General features: G+C 37.3%; 1 protein-coding gene across 14 annotated transcripts in view; it reads right to left on the bottom strand.

The window, feature by feature from the left end:
• TRIP12 (thyroid hormone receptor interactor 12) overlaps window positions 1-26,702 on the bottom strand; it is a 79,601-nt gene that overhangs the window by 7,764 nt on the left and 45,135 nt on the right. For 10 of the 14 annotated variants that reach the window (XM_037407011.1, XM_037407009.1, XM_037407001.1 and 7 more), the window contains 33 exons: window positions 25,639-25,775; window positions 24,645-24,728; window positions 23,173-23,268; window positions 22,035-22,183; window positions 21,661-21,696; window positions 21,472-21,567; window positions 20,954-21,046; window positions 20,657-20,818; window positions 19,505-19,573; window positions 19,208-19,373; window positions 18,405-18,522; window positions 18,113-18,269; window positions 17,645-17,798; window positions 16,887-17,115; window positions 16,032-16,150; window positions 15,250-15,457; window positions 14,033-14,133; window positions 13,738-13,912; window positions 13,191-13,332; window positions 12,057-12,248; window positions 11,227-11,378; window positions 9,209-9,381; window positions 8,702-8,775; window positions 8,395-8,594; window positions 7,411-7,538; window positions 6,964-7,115; window positions 6,387-6,529; window positions 4,962-5,118; window positions 3,720-3,818; window positions 3,054-3,168; window positions 2,622-2,776; window positions 1,957-2,121; window positions 597-761 (listed from right to left, as the gene is read on the bottom strand). In XM_037407011.1, coding sequence (XP_037262908.1) covers window positions 597-761; window positions 1,957-2,121; window positions 2,622-2,776; window positions 3,054-3,168; window positions 3,720-3,818; window positions 4,962-5,118; window positions 6,387-6,529; window positions 6,964-7,115; window positions 7,411-7,538; window positions 8,395-8,594; window positions 8,702-8,775; window positions 9,209-9,381; window positions 11,227-11,378; window positions 12,057-12,248; window positions 13,191-13,332; window positions 13,738-13,912; window positions 14,033-14,133; window positions 15,250-15,457; window positions 16,032-16,150; window positions 16,887-17,115; window positions 17,645-17,798; window positions 18,113-18,269; window positions 18,405-18,522; window positions 19,208-19,373; window positions 19,505-19,573; window positions 20,657-20,818; window positions 20,954-21,046; window positions 21,472-21,567; window positions 21,661-21,696; window positions 22,035-22,183; window positions 23,173-23,268; window positions 24,645-24,728; window positions 25,639-25,775 — 4,561 coding nt within the window. The remainder of the gene's footprint in view (window positions 1-596; window positions 762-1,956; window positions 2,122-2,621; window positions 2,777-3,053; window positions 3,169-3,719; window positions 3,819-4,961; window positions 5,119-6,386; window positions 6,530-6,963; window positions 7,116-7,410; window positions 7,539-8,394; window positions 8,595-8,701; window positions 8,776-9,208; window positions 9,382-11,226; window positions 11,379-12,056; window positions 12,249-13,190; window positions 13,333-13,737; window positions 13,913-14,032; window positions 14,134-15,249; window positions 15,458-16,031; window positions 16,151-16,886; window positions 17,116-17,644; window positions 17,799-18,112; window positions 18,270-18,404; window positions 18,523-19,207; window positions 19,374-19,504; window positions 19,574-20,656; window positions 20,819-20,953; window positions 21,047-21,471; window positions 21,568-21,660; window positions 21,697-22,034; window positions 22,184-23,172; window positions 23,269-24,644; window positions 24,729-25,638; window positions 25,776-26,702) is intronic. The other 4 variants (XM_037407013.1, XM_037407008.1, XM_037407014.1 and 1 more) reach the window with 2 other exon arrangements.

Consider the following 26,702-nt stretch of genomic DNA (forward strand, 5'->3'; position numbering starts at 1 on the left):
ATCAATATGCAGTTGTACTTTCAACTTATTATTGCACTTGTTTTGTTTTCTGTTCCTTACCTTATTTTGTAATGGTTGAGGTGGGTTGCTTGTGTGTCTTTGTGTGATCAGTTGCTTTTTGGTTTTGAGAAACACTACTGTTCTAATCTTAACTCACAACTGAACTGATGTTTTCTTAATTCTGACTGAAAAAAATTTCACTATTACTATAACAGTTCACAGGCCACTGAAGTGTGGATAGCAGGTGCTAAATCAGTGTTGCAAACAAATTAATTATCATACCTCAATGTGGAAACTTGTTAAAAGGATTCTAAAAGTCCACAGCTCAAATTACTGCACTTACTACATATTTATCCAAAAAACCCCATACTTCTGATGACTTTATCAACTATAAACCAGACTTCTTTACTGTAAAATTTTCAAGTCAGGTGTGCTGACTAGATTGTCTTTCTGTAGTGATAAACTAGTGCAGAAGAGAAGCAATCAGTAGGAAAATTACTACTGTGCCCAGTTGACTAGAATGAACTGAAATACAGATGGAAACAAGCTCCTTGGGAGCAAGAATAGAGAAAGTTTTAGTCTTTGCTTTTACGTACTCTGAGATACTCCTCTAAGTTGTGGATGGTGACCGGTATATCTTTTCCACCTTTTTTCAGTTCTATATTAGGAAACCCAGGAAGTGTGAAGTCCAGCCCTAGGTCTTCCACTGAGCAGCCATTCATAGTCAGAGCCTCCAATGCATACTGTAGACTTTCTTTGGTCTAAAAAAATTTTAAGTAAAAACCAGTGAGAACAATTCGTTCACATTAACTTATCCAAAAGTCATGACTTCTAAAGTAGTTTTGACTAAGTAAACATTTCTATAATAATATTACTATTAATACTGTTACAGTACTCCTTGCTTTCTTTCTGTATTTTTCATACATAACAGTAAACCAAGCAAACCAAATAAACTATCTTAATGATAAACTTGACAGATCATAACACTACACTTTTTTTCTAGTCATTTCAGAATTGCTTTAACTTCTTGCACAATATTTGTTTAGGAAAATACTACTGCAAGAGAAGGGTATGTGTAATATGCTAAGGCTCTTAGGCTATGTTTTTTCCTTAGAATAGTTAATGGCATACATATTTGGCATGCATACTGACATTTTTCAGCTTTCATCCACCAGGTTTCAGGTTTTTCAAACTCTTGTTGGGAAATTAAAAGCGGTGATCAAGGAGAGAGAGTGAGACAGTGAGGTGAAGAGGAACAAAGGCCCACAGGCTTGCAATAATTTCACTAGTAACAAAGCAGATGTATTAAGAGTATAAATTAGGTTATTACCACCTACCATCTATTAACATTGGATGCTAGAAAGAGCATGCATGCCAGAGACCTTTTATCACTACTCTGCAAGTGAATAACCTTGAAAAATTAAGACTCTTCTGTATCTATACAAGAACCTGTATGCTCACATATGAAGCCAGTTTACACCAGTTCAGCATAAAGCTCTTCAGTGTCAGAGGAAAAAAACGTACAAAAAGGCACTTCTAAGAAAACCTGAAGATTTGACTAAACCAACTAATAAAACAACCTAAACTTTTTGAATGCTCAAAAATCAAGGATAGAATTTTTTTCTCCAATAGTAAAGTTGGTTAGGTTTTTTTTTTCCAAAGCGAACCAAAACCAGAAGTTACCTTAGGCAAACACCTGGCAGTTTTAGCCATTTCTAGCCCGTGTTTAATCCCACAGAAGAATCCCATAATAAATTTCTACTGTTACGAGTCTCATCACAAATACCATGTTACAATTGCCACTGATTTTAAAACTACCCCTTTTATTAGAAAGAAGTAATCACCACTATTACCATCAGTATTAAGCACTACCATACACTCTCAAATTATGGCTAGTTCATAAAATCCAAACGTGTGTGAAGATGCACTCTTCCATTCTTAGGGTTACTTTCCCACCTGTGTTTTGTCCTGTTCAAGTCTTTTCTTTTGTCTTACAATATCTTCAAGATGATATATTGATTTGGCTACTACTGGATCAATACTGAACAAATCATGTGATGTTAAGGAAGTTTCCTGTCGTAGCATCCACTTATAAAAAGGAAGTCCAAGAGGAAGGTCCACCTGGAAATCAAGATATTTAGTACTCAACTATCTTCCAAAACTTTTGTACCTTTCACTGTTTTCTCTCTTACATTAGATCTAGAATATTATTTACTAAATCATAGCTCTGGCACATGCCAAAATACCATGTCTTGAGTGGTTTTACCCGAGAAAACACAACTGACTGCCTAGTGCACATACATTAGAGCAATCAGCAACTTCGCAACTGGAATAAGCAGCCCACAATGATCTTGAAAAAAGATCAGAGAGATTGCAACACATGGCAGGCAATAGCTTTTCCCTTCTTCACTATGGTCACAAAAGCCATTGTAAAGATCTTTAACATACACTGCCCTCTTCCCCCCCTCAAAAGTTCAGCTGCATCCCTCTCCCCCCTCCCCCCGAATTGCTAGAATAGAAACTAATTCCATGCAACTCTTGATGCTATTTTTTTTCCCTCAGAGTCAGAGCCAGAAGTTAAATTTAACCCTTCAGATTCACATTATCCATTTCATTCTCACCAGTCTAAAATCCATGATTGCCTTGGCCATTAGTTTTCCCAGAAAGCGGAACTTCATTTTAACTTTTGCAATGTGAGCTGGCTTGGCTGTTCTACCAAAAGGAAGTGCAAAAAGGCCTTGAAGGTTATGGATGTACTTGGTACCTTCCTGGCTTCCTGTTGAGGAAGAAAGAAAAAAACCCGCGTTTGTTCAATACATGCACTGCTTAGTTGCTTTCAAACTTGCATCTGGAATGACACTATCAGATAACCATAACATAAAGCTTCTTACAGAATTAAAGAAACCCACAAAGACAACCACACACTATCACAAGGCATGTATCACTAACCACAAACCGTGGTGCTCCTTCAAAGCCATTCACGTAATTAAAGTCAACTTAAAATCGATTCAATATTAGAACAATATTGATAGTTTAGGTAGCAAAACGTTTACCTTTTGGATTGGCTAAAGTCACTTCTTCTCCCCTCCAAAGGCCTAAGTCTGCTCTCTGTAGTTCCTGAGATACAAGTGCATAGAACTCTAGCGTGGGGCCTAGACCTGTGCCAACCTTCAGGGGGAGGGAGGGCGTGGGGAGAAGAGGGGGAACGAGATAAATGAATGAATAAATAAATAAATAGTCGATTAGGTCAGTTCAAATATCAAAATCTTTACTTAACCTGAGAAATATAATGCAACATTGGGTATAAAGACAACTTGCAAAAAAGAAAGCATCCAGAGAACCTAACTATGCCAACATTTACAACACAACTGAGACAGCTTGGAAAGACCACATATCAGAGGGAATAATAGCAGAATGAAAGTATTAGCCACCTAATGATTATATTATAGAGGAAATACACACAGCTGTTTGTTTAGAGTTAGAAAAAGTGTGCTGTGCAGAATAAGACTGATTATGAAATTTAGTAGGTCAGAAAAGTTTTTCCTAGCAACCAGAAATCACAACCAAGTTGATTAGGGATAATTAATAGATAAAATTTGTGGCTCCAGCAATGGGAAGGACCAAGAATCTGACCGAGTCACTCGAGAAAAGCTGTAGATTTTTTTTGTATTAATCTTCAGTAAAAAGGGGTTAAATTAGACTGCATTGATATTACTTACTTCATTCTCATACTGGATTTCCAACATGGCTCTTGAACTGCCTAGATCCTGCATCACAGATTCTGCCTGTTTCAACAGCTCATCTCTGTTCACAGTGCGCTACACATTAGAGAAGTTTTAAGTAGTGAAATTATGTCTGTAAGTCACAGCTCCCAAGGCAGTTACAACAGGAAAAATATTAGTTATGCAATTTTTTCCACCCCATGCTAATAGTTCCACAGTTCAACAACTTGTAAGCTTATACTTTGATAAAATAATTCTTGCTTCTATATGAAAACTGACTAGAATTAAAGTGTTTGATATAAAATGAAAAACCAATGCCTTACATTTCTATAACTACTAGGTACTACTCTTGCCAAGAAACTGGCAGTAGGACTATAACATAGCAGAGAAGTGTTGTCATGTGGCATTACATACCTTGACCTAATATGTGGAGAAGAAAAACACAGAAGAAAGATGCCAAAAATCCACCAACCTAAAGGAGTAATCTTATACCCTGCCTCTGGGGATTCTCTAGCAGGGAAAGTGGAAGGTTTCAAAAAACAAAAGAAACATACAACCAAAAAAACCCAAACCACACCAAAAAAACTACAACAGCACTGGGATCTCTACATGCTAGAAGCTATATTCTAGTTAAACTAGATTCTCATGTGTCATCTTTTTTGCCCCCAGAGGTATTCAAGACCATATAGCAGATCTACACTATACAGTTAAGAAAACATCTCTGTAGACTCAATGCAGACACCCAAGACTCTCTCAATTTAAAGCAGTCACAGCTTAGTTTTATCATGTTGTGGTAGGAGGTTTAACAGCCTCCCAGAACACAAGGCAATTTTTTTGTTTACTCGGGTAACACTTACAAGTCTAAATCCTATTGCTTGAAATCTTTTTAAATTCTACATAAAACAGAACAGATGCCTACAAGCTAATATATTGAGAGTATCACTAATGCAACCATTCTTGAAGTATAGTTGCACAAACTGGGTAAAGACTTCCAACTCAAAATTAAGCAGGATGTGAGAAAGCAGCGTGGCATGCTCTAGCCCCTGGTGCCACCTCCTGGCACACACTGTGCTTGCTACTCAGCAGCTTTTAAATGAGTCACAACAAACCTCCCCTTACATCAGTATATACTATCAAAACCTGAAGTTTTACAAGCAAGTCTTGCTCACAATGATATTCTTAAAAACAATCTAAAACCAAACAGATCACTCATTCTGTTTTGAAACAAGATATACCTACTTTTTTCCTGTCCAGTCGTGGTGCCACTCTGCTATCCTGAGAATCCGATTGATTGATTTCTGGATTGGTATCCAGTAGTCTTTGCATGGCTCGATCACGATCAAAAGCAGTTACATAAAACAGCATTTGACGGGTATCAAATGGAAAGAAAAATGGGCTGTAAAGAGTATTGGATTAGTTAGATGGGTTCCAACTAGCATCTATGACTATAGTTCAGTTATCCTTTGTTGTGTTTTAATATGCCTGAAATCAATGCTTTATTAAAACGCTGTGGTGAAAGCAGCCTCCAAAGGAAGCCTTCCAGAACACACTTTAGTCACAATGCTTACGAGCAAGAGTTTAGAGCTAGAATATAAGAAGGAACCACGCAAAAATTTCAGAAACTTCTAACTCTTCCAGAAAAACAACTCAAAATACTTAAATGCCTTGGCTAATCAAAGTTTATATCAGAAGATCAATATTCTTTTACTTGCTCACACTTGTTTCACAATTACTAAATCCAACTCGCATCAAAGATTTTTAAGAAGGTGGTACAAGATCCCATACAGGGGGAGATGAGAACCTGCCTACAGCAGCATCAGCATTCTACATTCCACTATTTTCAAAAAACACTTTAAATATCTATGAAGGCTACCAGAGAAACTTCTTATTGTAATTTATCAGTTCTACTATTCTTAAAGGCATGTGTACATTAACAGTGTAGTCCTCCACTGACATTTAAGTGAAAAGTCAGTTTTACGGAACAAACTGCTACACGTTTGTATTAAGAATACACATTCATGCTCATCATTTGTTATTGGGAACATTTATACAGAAATTTAGAGATCTTATTTTAAAAACAGTTTCTCTAGAGTACACATTTCCAGTCAATTGTCACCAATATTGCTTCAGTCAACATGCTTCAAAAACTCAAGAATGCCAACTCTCATTTCTCACCTTTCAAATGCAAGAATTCTACAGTTTATACACTGCAGTCAGATACTACAAAGTACCATGAATATAGCTATATAAAAATTTATAATATTTTATCACAACGATAAAAAAATATTTTCCTTTATACCACATTGCTTAATGGCATTTTTGTCATACCACTACATTTATCTTGGCATGTTCAGTTTAACAGCAGAAAAAAATATGACCTGAATAATCAAGTACTACTACTTCAATGAGAAAACTTCAAATTGTTCAGAAACTCCTGTGATAACTGGTCCAAACTTTGCAGCTAGTCTATCCCTCCATGTTTGGTTTAAACTGTGCAATACAGGTGTAAGCATTCATCCAAGTCTACTATGTAACTCCAGAAGATTTTGGACTGAATTTTACTCTCCCCCAGCACTTTCAAAAGCCTTGTAACATATGATGCACCTGGGCTGCCCAGTCCAAGGCCTACTGAACTCAAAAGACTATGTTGAATGTCATTCATACCATGTTTTTCCAAGTTCTGTCAGCCAAGTTGGTATGTTTCCCGTCATAATTACCAAAGGATCCTGAAGCTGCCTGTTTGCTTTTGCTGTCAGTTTACTGTTGATAAACTCTGAGGTTGGAATTATCTCCTTGCAGATTGCATTCTGTAATGAATGAAAACAATGTACTTTTAGTTAAAGAAATGCTGGAAGAAATACTAAAGCCCTTTGTGCTTACAATTTACTTATCATAAAAGAAAAAAAACTTTTCATTGCCACTTTGATCATACAGAGTCTAAGCTGTGAAAGACCAAGTAGATTCTTACTACAGGACTAATGTTGCTCTTTGAACTTGAGGAAGGAAAAAGCACGGAAAAAATGTTTAACACACTAGGGAGAAAACATGATTGACTAAGAATTTATAGCCTTCATCTTACCAGAAGTTAGATTAATAGATAGGGAAAGATGAAAGATTATAGTATTTCATTATTCTGTCTTGGTGAGGGGTGGCCAGCTGAGGAAGGAGGCTGTTCTAAGGTGTTTCAGGACAGAGTTGTCTGTCTTTAGTACAAAAGTGACTTTAAAAGTGCTCTACTCACGTCATATAAGTAATACCAGTATCGACTGATAGCATGTAAAACTCTCAAAAGAAGAATAACATCTAATGAGGGATCTTCAAATGTTATGTTCTCAGGTGGAGTAGATATGAGGTAAACTTCTAGAGGATTTAATACCGAAGGGCATACACCATCTAGCAGAAAAAAAGAGTACTTTATCAAAACAAATCAATCTGAAGTCTTCCCGAAATTTAATTATTAGGAGCCTAAGTAACATTAATCACAGCGTTCACTTAACCACAACAGTTCAGTTAGACAATGCATTAAATACCTGATTTTTAGTTTAAATGTCCTACACCCAAATGTATGCTTACTTTTCTTATACAATGCTTGCTTTAAAAGAAACACTATGGTGTCTCTAAACACTTTTCCTCCCCAACCTTTCAGAAATTTCACAGATCTAGCACATTAGCAAGGAAACACACTCACCGTGCCACAATTCATCATGCTTTTTAGAATTTCTAGGGGAAGTTTTCGTGGGAGCAGTTTGTGCTCTTCCTCTTTTACCACCAACACAGTCCTTATTACCATCTTCATCCTCCCGCACAGGTTTGTACCTAAAAAGCAATTAAAAATTAGAAACATGTTTGTGAAATACTAACTTACATGAAAACAAAAGCAGTTATGTAAAGTGTTAGTTCCTTGATTACCAGAATGTTACTTGAATGACAGTTAAAAGCAGAAACACAATACATTTGGATATGATCCAGCCTTTGAAGCTAGGCCCTCAGAAGCAAAGTATGTCATGGAGAAGAAAAAATGGGGACCCTCCAGCTCCACGAACTGGAAGAAGAGAAGCAGCAAGTATAGAAACACAAAAACACCCCAAAAAGCACAGACTTGATTTGATTGGTTTGGGTTTGTGGTTTTGGGGGGTTGTTGGCTTTTTTTTGCTTTTCAATAACATGTTGAAATATTTTAGAAAAAAAATCCACTGCTGAAAGTTAAAATTTTTGGCACAATCATAGGTCAATACTGCTCCTTGCGAAGTATGGCCAGAGAATATATGTACCTGCACAGCAACCAGCTATGAAAACCAGTGTGAAGTTGACCGTTATTTGTAGATTGTAGACATGTTCTCTATTATTCACGGTTAGTTACCTAACACTAAGCACGTTTTCTCTCCAGCTAGCAGGTATCATTTAAGATTCCACATTTCCTGTTCATCAGCTTTGCTCATAAGCTAGAAAGAACAACAGTAGCTAACACATAAATCTTAGTTAAGAATTAATTATCTCAAGCACATCAGAAAGTTTAAAGCTTCACAGATTTTGGGGGGGGATGACACACAACAATGCCCCACACCTATAATCAGATTTTCTTTATGTATATACACCTAGGAAGCTGGAGAAGTTATCCCCAACTTCTCTAGGAAGCTGGAGAAGTTATCCCCAACTTCTCTAGCCAACTTACCAAATGGTATGCGTTTTTGTCCAAATCCCAGCTCTTCCTAATGGGTTGCTTTCGTCATCTGTAGACTCCCTCTCCTCCTCAGCTTGCAAACTGTACTGCCTAACTGCCTGATACACAGTCATATTGTATGGCAGCAAGTGATCACCAATGTAAAATTGCAGTCTGTGTCTCACATTCCCTGAATTTAAGAATTGAGCAGCCTGAACAAAACACACACACATACACACATTAGGAAACTTGTTGCTAGCTTTTCTTTAAGCCTCCCCCCACACTGTTCCCTCCCCTTCCCCCCAGAACAACAGCTTACCAAAGATTCATCTATTTCTTCATCTGACCCATCATCGTCACTATCCTCATCATCTTCTCTAACTCTTCCATAGCCTGATGCAAGAGAGGAGAAACACATCCTCATTTGTCTTTACATGAAAAGTAGCAATGCTTTTGTACTCTGAATTTTATCAATTCCACTGTTCAAAACAGTTCCAAAATATATCAGTTAAATAAATGTAAGGTTCAGACATGTTAGAACAGGATTTCAGTATCACCATCTGGCATCAAAAATGCCAAGTTACAGCCAATCTAACAGTCAACTAGATTATACTTCTGTTAGTATTTAGATTGCACTGTTTACAACAGGATAAAGTTTGTCCCAGAAATGGACAGATTGTCTGCAGCCTTAGTCTCCTCCCCTGGGAGCAAGATACATTTATAAATACCTCCGGTTGTCTTCAGTGTAATTCTCACAGGTTTTTACTGACAGTAGTGGCTATCCCAAGCAGCAAAACACACGTGACTGTACAATATATATACATACCTCTAACTACAAGGTATCTTTCAATGGCTTGTACCAAAGCCAGAGGATCAATCTTCACAGGTCCACCTTTCCACTGTTTCACATTAGCACAGTCTGGATGTCTTTGTAGTTGGCATTTTAACTGATGCGTATTGAAGAATTTTAAAGCTTGGGATCCTCTGTTAAGAGAAAAACTCAAAATAATTTGTGAAAAAAGTTGCTACACAAAGAATCTAATAACTATAACTGCATTTTAAAAATGCATTTAAATAGACTTATACATGCATTTACAAATTCACTTGTCCAAAATATTATTTCTTAGTCTATTTCTCTAAAAATAAGCTATTAAGGCTTGGATGAACAGATTAAACATTTTATTCTACAAGAACACCAGAACCCAACTTAAGACAAAATCTGATTTCCAATGGAAGCCATGTGGATTAGTTGGTCTGACTACAACATGGCCTATACCGACCACCTTTGAGATCTGAATTTGTTCAGTGGTCAGCTAATACCACATGAGATTCAGAGCTGTGTTTACATGCAGTGCAATAAGAATCAAAATAAGGACTGGAAAATGCAAGTATTGATTCATATGTTTAATAAGGACCTAAAGAGAGAACCTGAAAGCACCCTTGTTTTTTCTTGTCAGGTATAGTTTATATACATATTCCATTTCACCCAAACTACCAATACTCAAGCTAGCTGTTCTTATACACAAACGTGTTATCTTGGGCTACTGTTTCCAGGTGCTAGTGAAAGACTACCAAATCTTAATGCCTAAAAATCCTCATTGACATAATCCACAGTAAGACTAGCAGTCAAACAATGCTACAATAGTCCAACTTCCCATGTTTAACTTCATCAAAAATAGCAGTTTTTCTTCTATGATTAACAGCTTTATAACTTTTGCAGTTATCTCACTTTTTACAGAAATAGTGCATGTTCAGAAACGTTGTAAGATTACAGAGCACATACCATTTGCAAAAACCAGTATCAAGAGAATTAATTCATTCGAGTACACATAGCTGTGTATTGCATTCATTCCCATGAATTCTACCAGTTTCACAATAAAACAAGTACTGAATTTTAATGTAAATTAGATGAATGCTATAGTCTGAGGCTCTGATACATCTACTGTAATGGATTTTGTCACAATTAGGAACAACAACAAAAAAAAATCCATGCCACCTTAGTACCCAATAGACAAAAGACTTGGCATTTCAAACTTTAAATAATAGTTTTCAAAAATTAATTTTCAATGCTCCTCCCCTCCCGATTTCTACATAGTCACAAGAATATGTCTGTAATCAAACTGAGCTTTTAGCCAGCACCAAAAAACACTTTCAAAATTTACACACAACTTAAGCCTGAAATAAACTTACTAAATGCTATATAATGAATGAAAAACAGTGTTGACTTATTAAAGTACAGAAAAGAAATTGTAGAAATAGGTCTTGAATCACTCAAATTTGTTACTCAAAATGCAAAAAACAAGTTGGATTCCATATTTAATCTATCTTAAGATGCAAGGCAGGCCAACAGTTATTTGTTGATAGCCATGGAACTATGTTGATAGCCAACAGTCATCACTCAATCCATCACCATCCTAAAGACCAGAACATATCTGAGTAACAGAGTTTAGCGCTGCGATACAGACTCTCAGCAGTTTAGTTACTTCACTGGAAAGGTATCAGTGTCTCAGCAATTAATATGTAATTTCTTTCCACTGTTTGTTACATAGGGACGAGGAAGACATCAGAATTTTCAAAGCTTAAGTTTAGAGATATTATTTAAAATTACACATCCACCTCCAATCTAAGTGAGAGAAGTTTCCTAAGTAAGAAAAGTTTCAAGATGGTAAGCAAACATTTAGTTAAATATTCAATCTTGCACTGAATAAAAAAGCCAACTGTGTAACTGTTTTCTTCTTTAACAGGGTCAGAAGTTTCTATTACCTCTTGGAACTTCTAGCATTGAAACAAGTTTTGGAAAACAAAAGCTTCCAACAAAACTGTTACCTGAGCATTAATCCTTACCTGCTCCCTGTTCCATTTCCACTTGGGAAGTCATGCACTTTAACAGGGAATTGTTCCATCTGACTGAGGCAATTGTTCATTTTATGGACCAATGCCAACAAAGGTGCATTTTCTAATGGCTCTAATCTTCCAAGGGGTTCTTCTCCAGGAAGCTGAAACATATTCCAATCTTTTAGTTATGTGTTTGGATGAATCCATCTTTAACAATTTATACCACGAGTTGTTAAACAAACAAAACAAAAAAAGGAAATTAAAGTAGCATCAGTATCAAGATGACTAAATGACACATAACAAGTTTATGAAAGACCTGTTTCAAAGAATGCAAATTTCTCTCATGGTTTCACATGAATAGCATTACAGATTTTCAGCATTCACCCTTAACAAAGCTTCCATGAGGCTTATTGCTATCTACCTTCTTCTCTTCCACTTTGAATTTCTTCTTTTAAATGCAAGACGATCTAGTTTCTTGCCGTATTTAGGATTAAAGAGAGCAAAAGGAGCAAGTGATAGGCTTACTATACAAACTCTTTCCATATCAACTTTGTAAAAACCAGGAACAACTTTTAAGTTGTTCAAGACTGACAGCTGGCTATTTTGAATTCTTTTCCACTGTTCTGTGGAATTTTCTGTAATTACAAGGTATTCTAAAACGTGTGACCTGTAAAGACATAGAACCATGTGAAAGTTAGCGTTACAGCTTAGGCATAAACAAAACATTCCTTTCATACTCCATCTTTAAGTCAAGGTCATTCCTGAACATCTCAGTCAGGTAAGTACAGTTTGAGAGAAAGACAGCTAAGAATGACAAAACAGTAAAAAAGAAAACTTACTGGAGAAGAAAAAAATACATGAAGAAATCTTTTCAATCTGATATCCCTGCTTACAGCATCTTTCTCACTTTTAGATGTCAAATAAAGCAGCAGTTGTTTAACAAACCCACTATGCTGGATTTCAAATGAGGAGACGTCAGATTCCGAGACAATGCTACGGATTTCTACAAGGCACTCTGTTCCACCATCCACCTGAAAAAAATGTAGGTAGTGTTTTACCACCCAGGTATTAAGGGCTTAAGAAATACTATTTTTCCTCCTACTGTGTGGAACAGCTCTAAACAGAGAGGAAAAGAGCGTGGAGTGTATATTAATTCAATACAAGCAGTGACAGGGCAAATAACGTGAGGGTAAGCAATTTCTCTATGCAAGAGGAGCCATTATGGGCAACATCTATATTTTCCCCATTTTAAGAGAAAAGCAAGATCCCATTTCTACCCCATGCAATGTAAAGATGAGCTCCAAACAGAAGTTTTTAATTAGAAAAACCCAAACCCAAAACAATCACACCACAATTCAGCTTGGCATACATTTTACACATCATCTGTGTGGGAGAGAGGAGGAAGGAAAGTTTCATATTTTAATGATTGCTTAGATCAAAGCACAGAATGTAACTTGGCTGTTTAGCTACTTTAGAAGTTACAGGTTTAGACTACCTATCAAGGATCACAACTGAGATGGAAGGCTCCAGTTCTTGAGATACTAGTAGGTACGGCCCAACCTGCATTTCTTCTATCTCCCTTGCCCTCCCCTTCACGCCCCAAGTTCTTATCACAAGCTGTGTTCCTCTTGAGGTATTAAGTCAGCCCCTAACACTTCACCACAGAATTTTTAAATTTGAAATAAAATGCTGTGTAAGTGACATATTGCTAGGAATCAAGAATACCATTCTTAAAACTAGTCATTTATCATAAGCGATGAGTATCAGAACTTATACGCTATTACTAAAAAAACAAAGTCCTTAGCAAACCATTCCAAGTTAAGAAACATCGTATCATCATTTAAGTTAACAAAAACTATACTTAAAATATTGGCCATACTGTCTAAACCAGTCAGCTTTCCTCTAGCTCCCTCCTAAATAATTCTACTGCTTCCGTTCCCACACCCACTCCAAGGAAGTCTGCCACGTCTAACCTGGAGGTTGAGTTGTTCAGTTGCAGTGCAAAGTCTCTGTAATACGTTTAGTGCAGGATTGCTTCCATCCATGTTTTCAGAACTAAAATAACGTTCTACAAATTTATGGGCTTGCTCCTTAATCCAGCCCTTAATTTTTTCTCTGTAAGGAAGCACGCAAAAGTCATTCAGCCACACTTAGCAAACACATACTCCAATATTACAAGTAAACACAGAGTACCTTTTTCCCCACGTTTAACAGCAGTCACAGACAAAAACCCTTCCCCTCTTACTCCAGCACAGTAAAGGTCTTATTCTCTACAGATCACTTCTTGCACCATTTTTCTAAATTCTCGTATTTTTCCCCGGTATGCTACTTTTAAACTATTAAGAGGTTACTTTCTCTACCTTAATTTCTTGATTCATCTCCCAGAGTTATTTTAATAGTGGTTAAACTCAAACTTCTTTGATAGCAGTTACTTAATCACCTGATGGCTGCTTATAAGAAAGTAGCTGCACCTCAAAGCCAACACCGTGTTACAAGTATTTTCATTTTGCATGTGTGTACCTGTTATTGGAAATGGTATCCTTGGAAGCAGCCCTTGCAAGACCACTGACTCCTGCTGTTCGTGCTGGTTCAATATTATTACTGTTGGACTGTGTGCTTAATCTTCCCCACGTTTTAGGATTTAAACTTGCCAAGAAAGAAGATTTAGGAGATTGAGTAGTTGTAGGGCTTTTAGCTGCAGGAAGCAAAGAAAAAATAATCAACAAGCTTATTACAGCTAGTACTTTTGACGGCTTATAAGCTTACTTTTACATTTAAAAGGAGATAAGAATATCATATTTTAATACTTATTTACCTTGATTGTCTACTTTGTCATCATCTCTTGGAGGAGAGTATTTTGGTCTCCTTGGCCCTCGTTTTGGCAGTCTTTTCCTCTTTAGAACATCACTCAGTCGCCTGTCCAAATTTAAAAATAAAACAACATGTTTCCATCCGCTATATTCACACGCATTCCCATCCCTCAGTTCAAGATGCATCTGCTAGCTATATGCACAAGGATTAGAAAAAGGTTCGCTCCCACAACAAGGAGGGCACAAGGGAAGAACGAGGTCTGGGAGAAGCGGTGTCAACTCTGTTTTAATTGGGAGGACAAAGTGACAAAAGGGCATCCAGCAGGAAGAGGTTTTGCTTGCTGTCACCTTTCTACTATGGGCTGCCAAATACAGCCAGAAGTGGCACTAAAGAAGAGTTTCACAATTTTCATGTTTTTATTTGTGTAACCATCTGGTTATTCATTTATTTGAATACACTTAAAAGGAAAACTACACAATTTTCCACTGAACACCACATATAATTCTCTAACACACACCACAAGATACTAGACATCTGACTTGCCTCCCCTACTAAAGCCTAGAAAACACTTTTTAAACAATTCATGGAGTTTCTACTCATCAAGCCCTACAATTCCCAAGTTCACATATTTCAGTTCTGGTTCAAAGTGAGTTTCCTCACTATGCCGATATATCAAGTTAAACTTTTCAGCTGTATTTTTAAGGTACACTGTACAACACTAAAATAATTCATTCCTACAAGAAATTAATTCCACAAGTGTTCAAAATGGTTGCATTTCATAACTTAAGGTTGACTTTTTTTCCTCCAGTCTCCAGCATAAAGGAACCATGCACCACAGCTATCATTTCTCTGAAAGAATTACTCTGTCCTCAAGAGTTACATGAGACTACATCTGTTGCTCCTGACATTCTCCAGTATCTTCCCAAGCAGCACATTGTTCCATATCATTACATCATAACCATCAGGTCACTAGTATTATTGTTGGGTTTGGGGTTTTTTTTAAACATTTCATATAAACGAATCAAAACTACCCATCAATAGCTTCAACACAGCTCCATTTTAGTTCCTTAAAAGAAAACACGACAGCAAAAACATAGATGATACTGTAGCAGCCCATATCAGTCAAACCTTGAAGAGGAAAAGGAAGAAAACAATATTGAACACAAACAAAAACAAGGCAACTCCAACAGACTGTTTCTTCACAACAAAAAGTGCACTTACCCCTGTGGGCTCAAATCCAAAGAATCCTCCCGGCTGTGCTGTAAGCTGGGAGAGCCCAAATCCGCAGCTGCATTACTAGCAGCAGTGGCTGTTCCAGTACTTATTGTCGTAGTGGTACCCAGCGTTCCTGACCCATTAGTGCATACTTTTGGCGGGCTTGTTAACAAAGCTTCAGACTCTGCTAAGTTTTTTACCTGGTGCATCACCCCTTTGCAAAAGAAGAAATCTTTATTTAGCAGGTTGGTTTGGTTTTGGCAGGCAGCAGGGACAAAGGTGCTCAAAAAGGTACAAGTCACCTACTCAAACCTCTGTTTTGATTATGGCAGCATTGACTCACCCCACCCACCAAAACAAAGTTTTAAAAGCAGTTTAATCCTTTCTTCAAAAAGTTAACCTACGTAGTTTAAAAATCCCCAGTGGATTAGAACAAAGTCTTCCTGCCAAAATCAGTTTTGTCCAGTAAGACTACTCATGTAATTTCAGCAAACCACCTTCAACCTAAACATAAGTTCCCTAACATCTAGTAAGTCTGTACAAATTTGTTTTGGATTCAGAAAAAAAACAGCTTGTATCCTCCAGAGTTTTGGTCATCTCCTCCCTAGTCGTATGAGGATAGTGTTCATATGGATTTGCCTTTCTTATTCAACAACAGTATTAACCTTTTAGGGCTTGAGGGGAATGAAGCAGGGGGCAAAGGATATAGATTCTACACTCACACACTTATAAAATAGCTAATAAAGAGGTGAAGGGGGGGGGGGGGGGAAGAACAATGCAAGATTTACCTTCTCTTCTGAAGTAAACACTAAAAATGTCAGGTAACTTTTGCATTAAAATCTCTGCCATCTGCAGGGCTCCAACCACTATCTTAAGGTCTTGACTTGACAGCATGGAGGCAATATGACTAAAACAAATAATTTATTAGAATTAGGTTAGGTTTGTCTTCTCATTTTTCACTTCTTAAAAGAAAAAAAATCAAGCCAGATCATCTTGCATACATAGTGCTGGAGACCGAAAGCAAACAAATTTCATTGTGCTTTTGTAAATGCTATAAATAAAAGGACTGAAAAAGTCCTCTTCCCACCTGAATAACTTCTATCACGTTTTAACACTCAGCATAAATGCAAAAAGAGAGTTTTCTTCCTTTAAAGAACATGGTGTTGTGGACCTTGGTACTGCCTTTAAAAAAACTAGTCAATTTATTTTCTAATTGCATTCTTTCCTCTAGATCCCTTTAGGTTTATGGCATAATATATAAGAAAGGTTTCACGAACAGAACTACGAATAGAACTTACCAGTTGAATGCCATGAGTGTCTGTTATCGTTCACATTGTATTACCTCAGAAGTCATCTTGCCCTCAGAAAATTTTATAGGCAAGTTTTAGAAATCAGGATAACAGTAAGCATTGATATTAGACATCACTAGTACACACAGCCATATCCATAATCTAAGTTTCTAACAAGAATGCCTAGAATTGGGGCCTACGGCATAATGTAAGATGTAAAAAATTCCTGAAGAACTGGAAAATAAATAAGAATTTAAAAGTACAATTTCCCCCAAAAAAGAAGATTAAAAAATATTCACAAGCTTGAGTTGTAAGCTCAATATCAGTTTCATTCACAACAGTCAAACAACCCACCTTGAAACAGCATGGTTTTTCAGCACATCCTTCAGAAGTTCAGCATCAGCAAAATAAATTATCCTAAGAATTGCTCTAAGGCACTTGTGTCTAACAGCAGGTCCAGCTGAAGAACTATATACTTCATAAAGAACACCAAACAATGTTTTGATAAAGGATTTTGCCAGTTCTGGGTCCTCTTTCATCAGTTGTGCTCGAGCATCATCCTTCTTCAATTCTGAATGTCCACCTGTGAAAAATTGTGCAACAAATCACTGCATAGTTCTCCACCTCCCTGCTCTGATTTATTTCAGCTTTAACAAAAGAAAGTAATTATCTCTCTTCAAGAGCTAAACTAAGAACCAGAAGTCAAACTGATGGCAAGAATGTAGGTACAAATCCTGCTCTTTCAAGAAGTCAAATCTTTTCTTCAGTTTCCTTATATACTTCTGTATGATAGTAAGAAGTCCTGACAGTCTTCATTAAATAGAAGAGCTGTATTAACAAAACCATTTCAGCAAGTCCCAATTCAGAAACAACCCCAGCTCCTCCCCGATTTTATGCGTTTTCAGTTCCCAGAAGAGAGTTTACATATAAAGAAGAATACATTTCAACAGTTTGAGTTTTGCTGTAAAGCTGTCTTCATTCACATCAGTCAGGGTAGTTTGATGTTCCACAAAAGCCATAAGAAATATATTAGCCAAGTAGCAAACTGCTGCATAACCTAGCGCAAGCTGGCTATAGCTAGACACACCAAGTGTCTCCTAAGCTGTACTTACTAGTGTTTGTATTGGCTAAAGGGTTTGGTTTTCGCTGAATGGCACGTGCTGTTCCAGTATCCTCATTTATTTGCTGCATAGAGTTAAAATCAATAGTATAGACACGCCCAAGTGTAGACAGGCTGATCTCATCCTCACCAACCTGATGAGCTGCCTAAAAGCAAGGAAGAGATTAAGGTGAGGGAATCCCTAAAACACAGGAAGCTATATGAAAGGTGACGAGACTGGTAAAACAGCAGGAAGAATAATGACTGACAGAAATACAGTAAGAACAGAGATTAAGCAGGTCACCCATTACTGAACACCAAACCAGTGCAATATCACAGCAGGAGGTTTGAAGAAACTCATGTGTTTCTTACTCAGAAAGAACAAGGCTGATATTTTCAAAGCCAAAAAGAAAGCACACAATTCCCCATACAACCATGCATATTTAAAAAACATCACCACAGAGATGTGTGTAATTACTACCTCTATGATTCGACTATCAATCCTGTTATAGGGATGCCAGAGACCCCTGTCATCCCGCCACTGCCATATTGCACCATCTGTATTTTGCGCATTTCCTTTCTTTAGCATAGTGTCAACAGCAAAGATTCCCTCTTTTGGCAGGCAAGGCATCAGTTCACTGTAAAAAACATCAAAACAGTATTTCACTTAAGTATACAATAAAGTCCATCAAGCTGAAAACTGCCTTCGTTTCACAGAAGGTAGGGATTTTAACCTACCAGCCAGACTCACAACCTCCGGCTGCATAACGTACCAGATAAGAGAAGTAAGCTCATAAAGTTCTTGAGGACTTCGCGGAACTAGGTCAATTTGTTCTTGACAACTCCCATTTGAGGCTCCACAAAGGAGGAAGTGAAGTGTTTCTGCAATATCTATAGAAATTATTATTCATGAGATTGCCTATATCAGAATATGGACTCCATTTTGTATTGGACACTACGTAGTAGAGCCACTGCCCAAAGCGACTGCCCAACAGACAGTACACAGTAAGACAGAAGACATCTCTTTGAAAGTTCTAAGAAATGTTTCCGCTGTCAGGTCTGGGGTTTAAGGGACATCTAGAGGGGAAATTTCACTCAATATACAGGCCACAGAAGAAAATGGTAAAATTGACAAGTCAAAAATGACAAAATGAGAAAAAGAAAACTAGCAAGGACTAAGACAGCTACACAGCAGTTACTTTTCTTAATGTCTTCCCTTAGAAGTACTTAAATCACATTTCCCCCACCTGGTAAATGCTACAAAAAGAATTCTTCAACTTGTGTTCGAATGAGAGTAACTTGTGCAGCTAATACAGACTCAAAATTAGGCAAGCACTCCAGTGACAACAGCTAGAGATAGGAAAAGGGAGAAACAACCCTCAGGGGAAAAAAAAACCAAAACAAAACCACCTTTCAAAAAAAGATTGACTAAGCTTTGTAACCCAGGGGAAGCATAGTAACAGAGAGAAAAATAAGACCACCACAATATTTGTATAATCAAGGGCACAGAGTTCCATATTGACTGTAGGCATTAACTTAAATAGGACCCCCAGAATACGAAAATGTAAGAACTCACTTTGCTTCATAAGCTGGACTGCAAGTGTAGGGCAATTGGAGCACATTAAGGAAAACATGCGCACCACCATGATGAACATTCCTGAGCTCAGGATAGGAGGCGTCACTACCAACAGTTGCTGGATATTTGTTAACAAGTCCTTGGAAGCAACCTGCTGGAGCAAGTTCTTCAGGAGAGAACAGCAAAATTGAAAGTGTTAGTCTTTGAAAGATCAGCCATAAGCAGAAACTGAGGGAGGGAAGAAGGAAACAAAAATCCAGCCCCCAAAAGGAATGAAACAAAACACCACACCCTTACCTCCTCATGCTGGAAGTTGTCCACTAACCGTGCGAAACAGAGACAAGTGCTTTCAACAGACTTTTTGTCCTATAATAAAAAAAGTATTTATTTGAATTAAAATATTTTAACTTGCATTAGGTTATTCTGTCATTTTGAGACACTCAATTTCTCCAAAAAGGCCAGATGAATCATATTTCACGGAATATTACAAGTCTGAATTTTAAATTTGTTTATACAGTCTAAACTGACCTCCTGATAAGGCTGTGCTCCTGCATATTCCCTGAGAAACATCCCACACTTACAATACAAATAACTTGAGGGACCTTTAGAGACAAATAAACAGATTTATAATATCCTTTTTGGAATCTACAAGGAGGAAACAAAAGGCAAGAGAGCCACAAATGCCAAAGCAACAGGAGATACAGATAATACGCAGGAGCGAAGGTTACCATTCTACAGACTACAAGCAGCCTGATTTTTTCATGCAGTGCAGGTAAGACAGTAAATCCCAAAACACCAAGACAGTAAAGACGTCCCTAAAAATAGCTCTAGTTAAAAGTTCATTGAAACACTCAAAAAAAGTTCAACTGAACATAATAAAACACTTTTACTGTAAGGGTGGTTGAACACTAAGCGGTTGCCTGAAAAGCTTAGAGTCTCCATCCTTAGAGATATTTTAGGGGCAAGGAAGTACATACAGCAGGAATCAGCTGGACATGATCCTGGGCAATCTGCTCTAGTAGACCTTGCTTAAGCAAGGTATTAGGGCTAGACAACTGAGGTCTCTTCCAACCTCAACTGTTCTAATTAAGAGCTAACTCAAGTTTGGGGTTTTTTTGCCAGAAAAATTCCACTTCAAGATTTCTTGAAATCTTACTTTTGTGGGCCATAGCTTCTCTTCAGAGAGCAGGAGTCAGTACTTGTCCCTACTACAACTAAGAATGGTGCTTCCTATTTCCAAATCATCATCTAAAGCTGACATTTGACTTCTGTAAAGCTGCCTCCAAGATTCAAGTAGTCTCTCAGCAAAAAGATGTAGGTGAAATGAAGAATAGCACAAGAATACAGAAAAACATTACCTGGAACCTTCCATTTAGTTGCATTTGTTAAGGAACAAAATAATGTCTCCAGGTCAAAATGAAAACTTTCCATTTTATAATAGCTTCTTACCTGATGGGTTAACCTTTGTGTAAGCAGTGGCAAAGAGTCTGCCACAAAGTGAAACTCATCAGGTGTTATACTCTGGCAGCAGTTGGCAGCAATAGCTAGGGCATTCCTCTGTGCATTTATACTGAAGAATTCCAGATACAGCAAACAGTCTGCCAACCCACCCTATAATAAAATGAACAAACATTTTCACTCTCAGTACTGCCAAAACCATAGGAACTTGCTTTCTTATTTCATCTTCATAGAAGAGCACCAAGGTGTAGAACTAGTAGAGGTAAAACTGCTTTCTTTTTTACTTACTGCCTGCAGAATAGCTTTACTATGCCTGCGTGATAACATCTCCAAGGCTGTAAGCGCTTGCTCTGCCACATCGATGCACTGAATCACTTGCAGCTACAAGAAGACAAGAAAGCTTGTAAATCAATTTCTAAACCAGTTTGTAAAAATAATCATCCTCATTAACACTTGGACAGTTAACCTGTACCGAGATACATATGCTAATGCATCTATACCGCTCGCTGTAATCAAGCTAGCCAGTTTAGAGGCTAGATCAGCTTATAGCTACTCCAAGAGTTAACGGTTTGTATAATTACACAGTATCCTTGCAACACCGATCAGACAAAAAGTTCTCAGTGAATCAGATAGTGCTTTTCAGTAAGGGGTAAACAGAGTGAACACGTCTTTAAAAGCTTATCAAGCATTATGTATTACCTTGTAAGCTATGAAAAGAAGCCATTATCTTAATGGTATATCCTGAAGTTAAAACAAAAGATAAAATCCCCTCAGATTAGTTGAACACTGTTTTTATTTCATTTTACCTTTTCCAAGAAGACAGGAATTGCATCTACCACTACAGCAGATGATCTGGGAAGTGCTTCCATCATATATGTTAAGGCCCGACACGCATGGTTCATCTATTAAATATACAGATATTTGGTTTTAAGTTCAGATGATACATTTTATTATTTAAAAAAAAAAAAAATCTTAAAACATTACAAATCACTTACAATGTCAAAGTTGTGCTCCATCTGCAGCAGCGTTATCTGTTTTTTTAAAAAGAGTATTGTTAGTTCAGTAAAAATTATCTAGATATCAGCATAAAAAGGGGCACAAATCAGTATGGTAGCTTTTGACTCAGGACTTTGAATTTTAGTAAAAGTTTCAAAAAAGCCACTACCTATTCTTGAGCTATTCATTAATAGGACTATCAAAATTTAGCAAAACATGCCCTCAAAACCAAATAATGAGATGTATAGATAAATTCACATACACACATATGTATCACTAAGAACATATAATATAAATAAAGAATATGTAATTTGAACAAGATATTGAGAGAAATATTATATCCTCCAATAGAAATACGAGATTTAATCTTTACCAAAGCTGGTACAACACTCTTGACCGGAAATCCTCCTAATGTTTCTTCATTTCCCATGACCAACAGCTGGCACATCTCAATCACCGCCTGTAGTTGCTGACTTTCATCAGTGGCTTGGAGACCTTGCAAAAGCTGTTGGGCTTTAGAACCTAGATATCCAGAAAAAAAGATTAGGAAAAATAATGTTAGAAAACTTAAGTGTTCAAGGGAACTGTTATGCTATACTTCTGCCAGAGTGGAAGACCAGAGATAGTTTGTTTTCCTCTGTAATTGTAGTTTCACTTCCTTTCCCTGTCACAAAAAGGGGGCAGGGGGAATAGAAAAGGGAGTCCAAATCTCACTCATCTGTCTTTCCAGTGCAGACTGGTCAGCACAGGGAGTCCACCACACTGCTCACCATAGCCATCATGCCAACCTGCAGCAGGTGTCAAGAACCCACACCACTCCACCTTTACAAAGCAAAGGACTTTTCAACACACCCCCTGGATAACATAGCACATGGGTGTATCCGTAAGACCCATCCTCTTCTTGGCAGGCAGTGTAACAGGCTGCCTCTGGCTTTCCTGGGAAGCCAAACAGACTTGGACTAGAAGGTATGCATCTTATCCAGCTGCTTAACGCAGACATGGTGGAGTAAGACTAAGGACCCATGTTCTCACTGACACACTGTCTGAAGGAAATTACTTCTTTCTGAAACCTAAGACGCTTTTGAAACTATAAACAACATACTTAGAACTGACATCTACTGACAGTTTTAAAGCTACCTTAAGCATTTGTTTAAAGCTAGCAAAAAAACCCAAGGGGATTGAAGAGGCCTTTTGTTAAGCAGCCCATCATGCAAAAGAAAAAGATAAGGAAGGGGTAAAAAGGCAAGAACCCTCCCTTCCCCACCTAGACAGGAATGCCCCAAAAAAGGAAAAAGAAAAGAAATATGGCTAAAGCAAATTTCTCTTCCTTACAGGAAGACAAGCAAATCAATATCGTTGACCAGTGGTCTAGCACTATCATGACATACAAGTCTCCAACATGTAAAATATTAAACTATGAAGCTAATACAAATATTAGAATTCACTAGTGGCTGAATTCTGCTAGTCTGGAAGTGGAAAGAATTAAGTCAAATTAGACAAACTTTGCTTACTAGCTCCACTTCCAATTGTCCTGTGGAAGAGCTGCGACATCCGAGGACCAAGAGGGCCAAACAGGTGAGGAGGAAGACCCCTAGCCTCTAATAGAGCTAAAAGCAAACAGAGGATAACAGCCATTGTCAAAGCTTCTACGTATATTTTTAAAAGCTTAAATTCCATGATGCTATAAGACTACTAGAATTTTGATACTTTAAGAAAGAAGGGTTAGGATTAGATGACTGCAGCTACCTCAGTTTCTAAAAAAACACCAAAAAGATGACCTTTAGGGAACAAATAACTCATTTTTGTATGCATTAGAGCATTAAGGTCCTTTAAGAAGTCACCCACTGAGTTTCCAGAGATATACTTCACAGAAGAAATCTGGTCTACTAAATTGTTATAATTCTAGATTTAGAGTAGCTGATATACCAGCCCATAATTTCAAACCTGAACTCAAACTACATAGAACAGGTTAAGCTTATCTTCACATTTTATGGGAACTGAATGGCAGTATTAATCTAAAAAAAACACACTAAAAAAAAGGTTCACAGCTTTATTTGCTGATGAGCATGAAAGGGAAGAACGCTGCTAGATATTAGGGTGGGATTTTAGCTTTGTTTTTAAATACTTCTCAGTTACTTAATCTAGCTTAAGTGGGTGATTCTGAGCTTTACTGTAGCAACCATGACTACTGCAGATTAATAGTTATAGTTAATCGTAAAAATCAGTTTAGCTCAATATTCCTAATGCATACCTATGCTTACTGAGGACTATAAACAAGTGAACCGGTAGTGACACAGCACTCATTTCCACATTAAATATCCAGATTAAATGAAACCTGTCATTTGCAAAAGAGATCTTTATCTCAGAATTCCTTGCGACATAGTGGCAGAATCATTAAAACAGTTGCAGGGCATGCAAACTGAGTTTATACCCGCCTGTACTCTCAGGTTTTTTAAAACCTGAATCCTTTAGCCCAAGCACAAAAGCAAGCATTTTAAGAACATTTAGATTTTTTCTTTGGTCAAAGCTTAGAGCAAACATGGGTATCAGTGACAAGCACAAAAAAAAAAATGTTATCCAGAAGCAGGCAGAGTAACAGTAGTGCTAACCTGGCCTGTCAACTGAAAACATTCTTGCAGAGATTTATTTTCATATTTGAGCTTACACATTTAATAGGACTGACTTCTCTGTTCTGTCCCCCCAACTCCTCCTGAAAAATCATCAACAGTAGTGTATTATACACCATGTAAATGAGTAAGGACACTACGCCAGCCACTCCAGACACTACTTCCAAATTCTTGCATCTTTAGGGAATTAAGGCTTGTAACTCTGTACTTCAGAACTACTGTAAGCAAAGCAACACGTTCACATAGAGAGAAACAAAAATACAGCCTTCCCACTGCACATAATACAGAATTTGGGTAGATATGGCTATTTATAGGCTGCAAACAAAAAAAGGTAAATTAATAAAAAACTTTTATACCTTGTAGTCTTCCCATCTCAGAATCATCTGACTCACTTTCTCCAGAGGTTGTCATACCTACAGCCCCAGCAACAGAACTAGAAGCTAAAGAAATAAGGTAGAGATTAAAGCAAGTTACAGTGCCTTAAAGCTACAAAATTTGCACTAATTCTATCATTAAGGCGAAAGCATCCACCATCAGAAGAGTGCCCTGCATTTAACACTACCACCATCATACTACTGTACAATTGTAATTTTAAATATACCAGCCTACGGGGGGGGGCGTGGTGGGGAATACAGCTAGATGAGCTAATTATCTTTCAGAAAAGTTTACCTGTATCCTTAGGTAAATTTATATTTCTCTTAATTGAGTGTCATGCTGCATTTAGTTTCTCTAAATTTTGACTTTTTGTACTAGCTAGCTTTAAGGAGAGAACTTCTGACTTTTTCTACAATCCAGCATAATAGCTGGAAAGCTCCTCTGAACTCACTCCTGATTATGACCAGATGTAAAATGAAGTACCATTTAACAGAATTGTGCAAGTAAGAATATTTGTTACAAATTTCTCCAGTACAGACATGCTTGCAATTTCAAGAAAACTTGTATAATATTTATGAGTAGCTACAAAAAAGAGCTTTTACAGGTAAATGCATGGTTCTGTATTCTGAACAGTTTGGTGTCTCTTCAGTTGGCAGTACAGTAATTTACGTAGCATCAGATATAGCTGCTTTAAAAAAAGAAAGAGGTAGATGCCCGAAAACTAAAGTCTGGTTTATTGGACATGGTTTGGAGACTACAAAAAAAAAAAAAAAGCGTAACTGAAGCATGTACCAGATATCCAGAAGACCAGATTCAAGAGTAAATGTCCCTCTCAAAAGTCTTCCAGAATTATTTACCAGCTGTACCAGCTTCAACAATTTCTCCCCAGAACTCATCTATTTAATTATTTTTAAATGCAGAGAAGTTTATATCAGCAACTACACTAAAAATGCTTCAGCTGGATTTTCTTCTTACCTGCAGCTCCCTGGGGTGCCTCATCTGTACGTGCAGCTGAAGAATTAACTCCATCCTGGTTGTTGTCAGGATCAGCCATCTTCTCCTGTCGGCGAGCTTCAGCTGCTCCTCTTTTACCCAGGCCAGAGCCTCGCCGACTAAAGATTCAAAAAACAAAGTTTCAGATCTCAGGAACTAAGACAGGAGATCTATGGATGTGAGACTACCTAAAACCACATAGCATTTATGTGGATCATGACCATAAAATTGTGCCATCTAACAGATGTGTGTGAGAATCCACCTTCACAAAATTATCCAACTCCTCTTTACCCTTCAGGCCCTGCACTATGGTAGCCATTTGTTTATACTAATGCATTACACAGTTAGGTTCTTACATTATACCCTTCAAGACAAAGCAGTCTACTAAAATATAACAGTAAAAATGAGCACAATTAAAGTAACTGTTAGTTACAAGTCACATACACATTGGAGAATTCAATGGCAGAGTAACTATCTAGTAAGTTCTAAACTACTGGAAGCAAAGAGAACTCTGATGTTCAACTTGGGTTTCAGTGCCGGAACAAGTCTGAGAGCACAAATTGCTTTGAATTTGCTTTTTTAAACACTACTGTCATCACCACTACAAACACATATGCTTACAATGTAAACAGTCAAATTCAAATGCACACTTGACGACAGAATAGAATAGACTTCAGAAGCTTTTTTTTTTTTTCCCCCTCATGGAAGAGGGTACAGTTGTACTGGAACTACTAAAGTAGTTTAGGCATAAGAAAAAAAATAAAGCTTGTTAAGGTGTCACAAGTCTAGCTTCAGAATATACGCAACTACAAAAATATACAAAAATTTTTTGCATCACAAGACATTTACTCTCCTCTCCCACTTAATCTACCAGCTGTTTAGAATTATTAATTCAGGACTAGTTCTCCCCTGCATTAGAACATAAATTAACTTCTTCAATATTTGCAGTATTGTTCAGATGCAGCTGCTGACCAGCTGAGTCAGCTTAACAATGTACACTATTAAAACAGACTCCTGTGTGGTACTTAATTTTCAAAACAGTAATC

This window comes from Falco rusticolus, chromosome 13 (assembly GCF_015220075.1).
Source record: "Falco rusticolus isolate bFalRus1 chromosome 13, bFalRus1.pri, whole genome shotgun sequence".
NCBI lineage: Eukaryota > Metazoa > Chordata > Aves > Falconiformes > Falconidae > Falco > Falco rusticolus.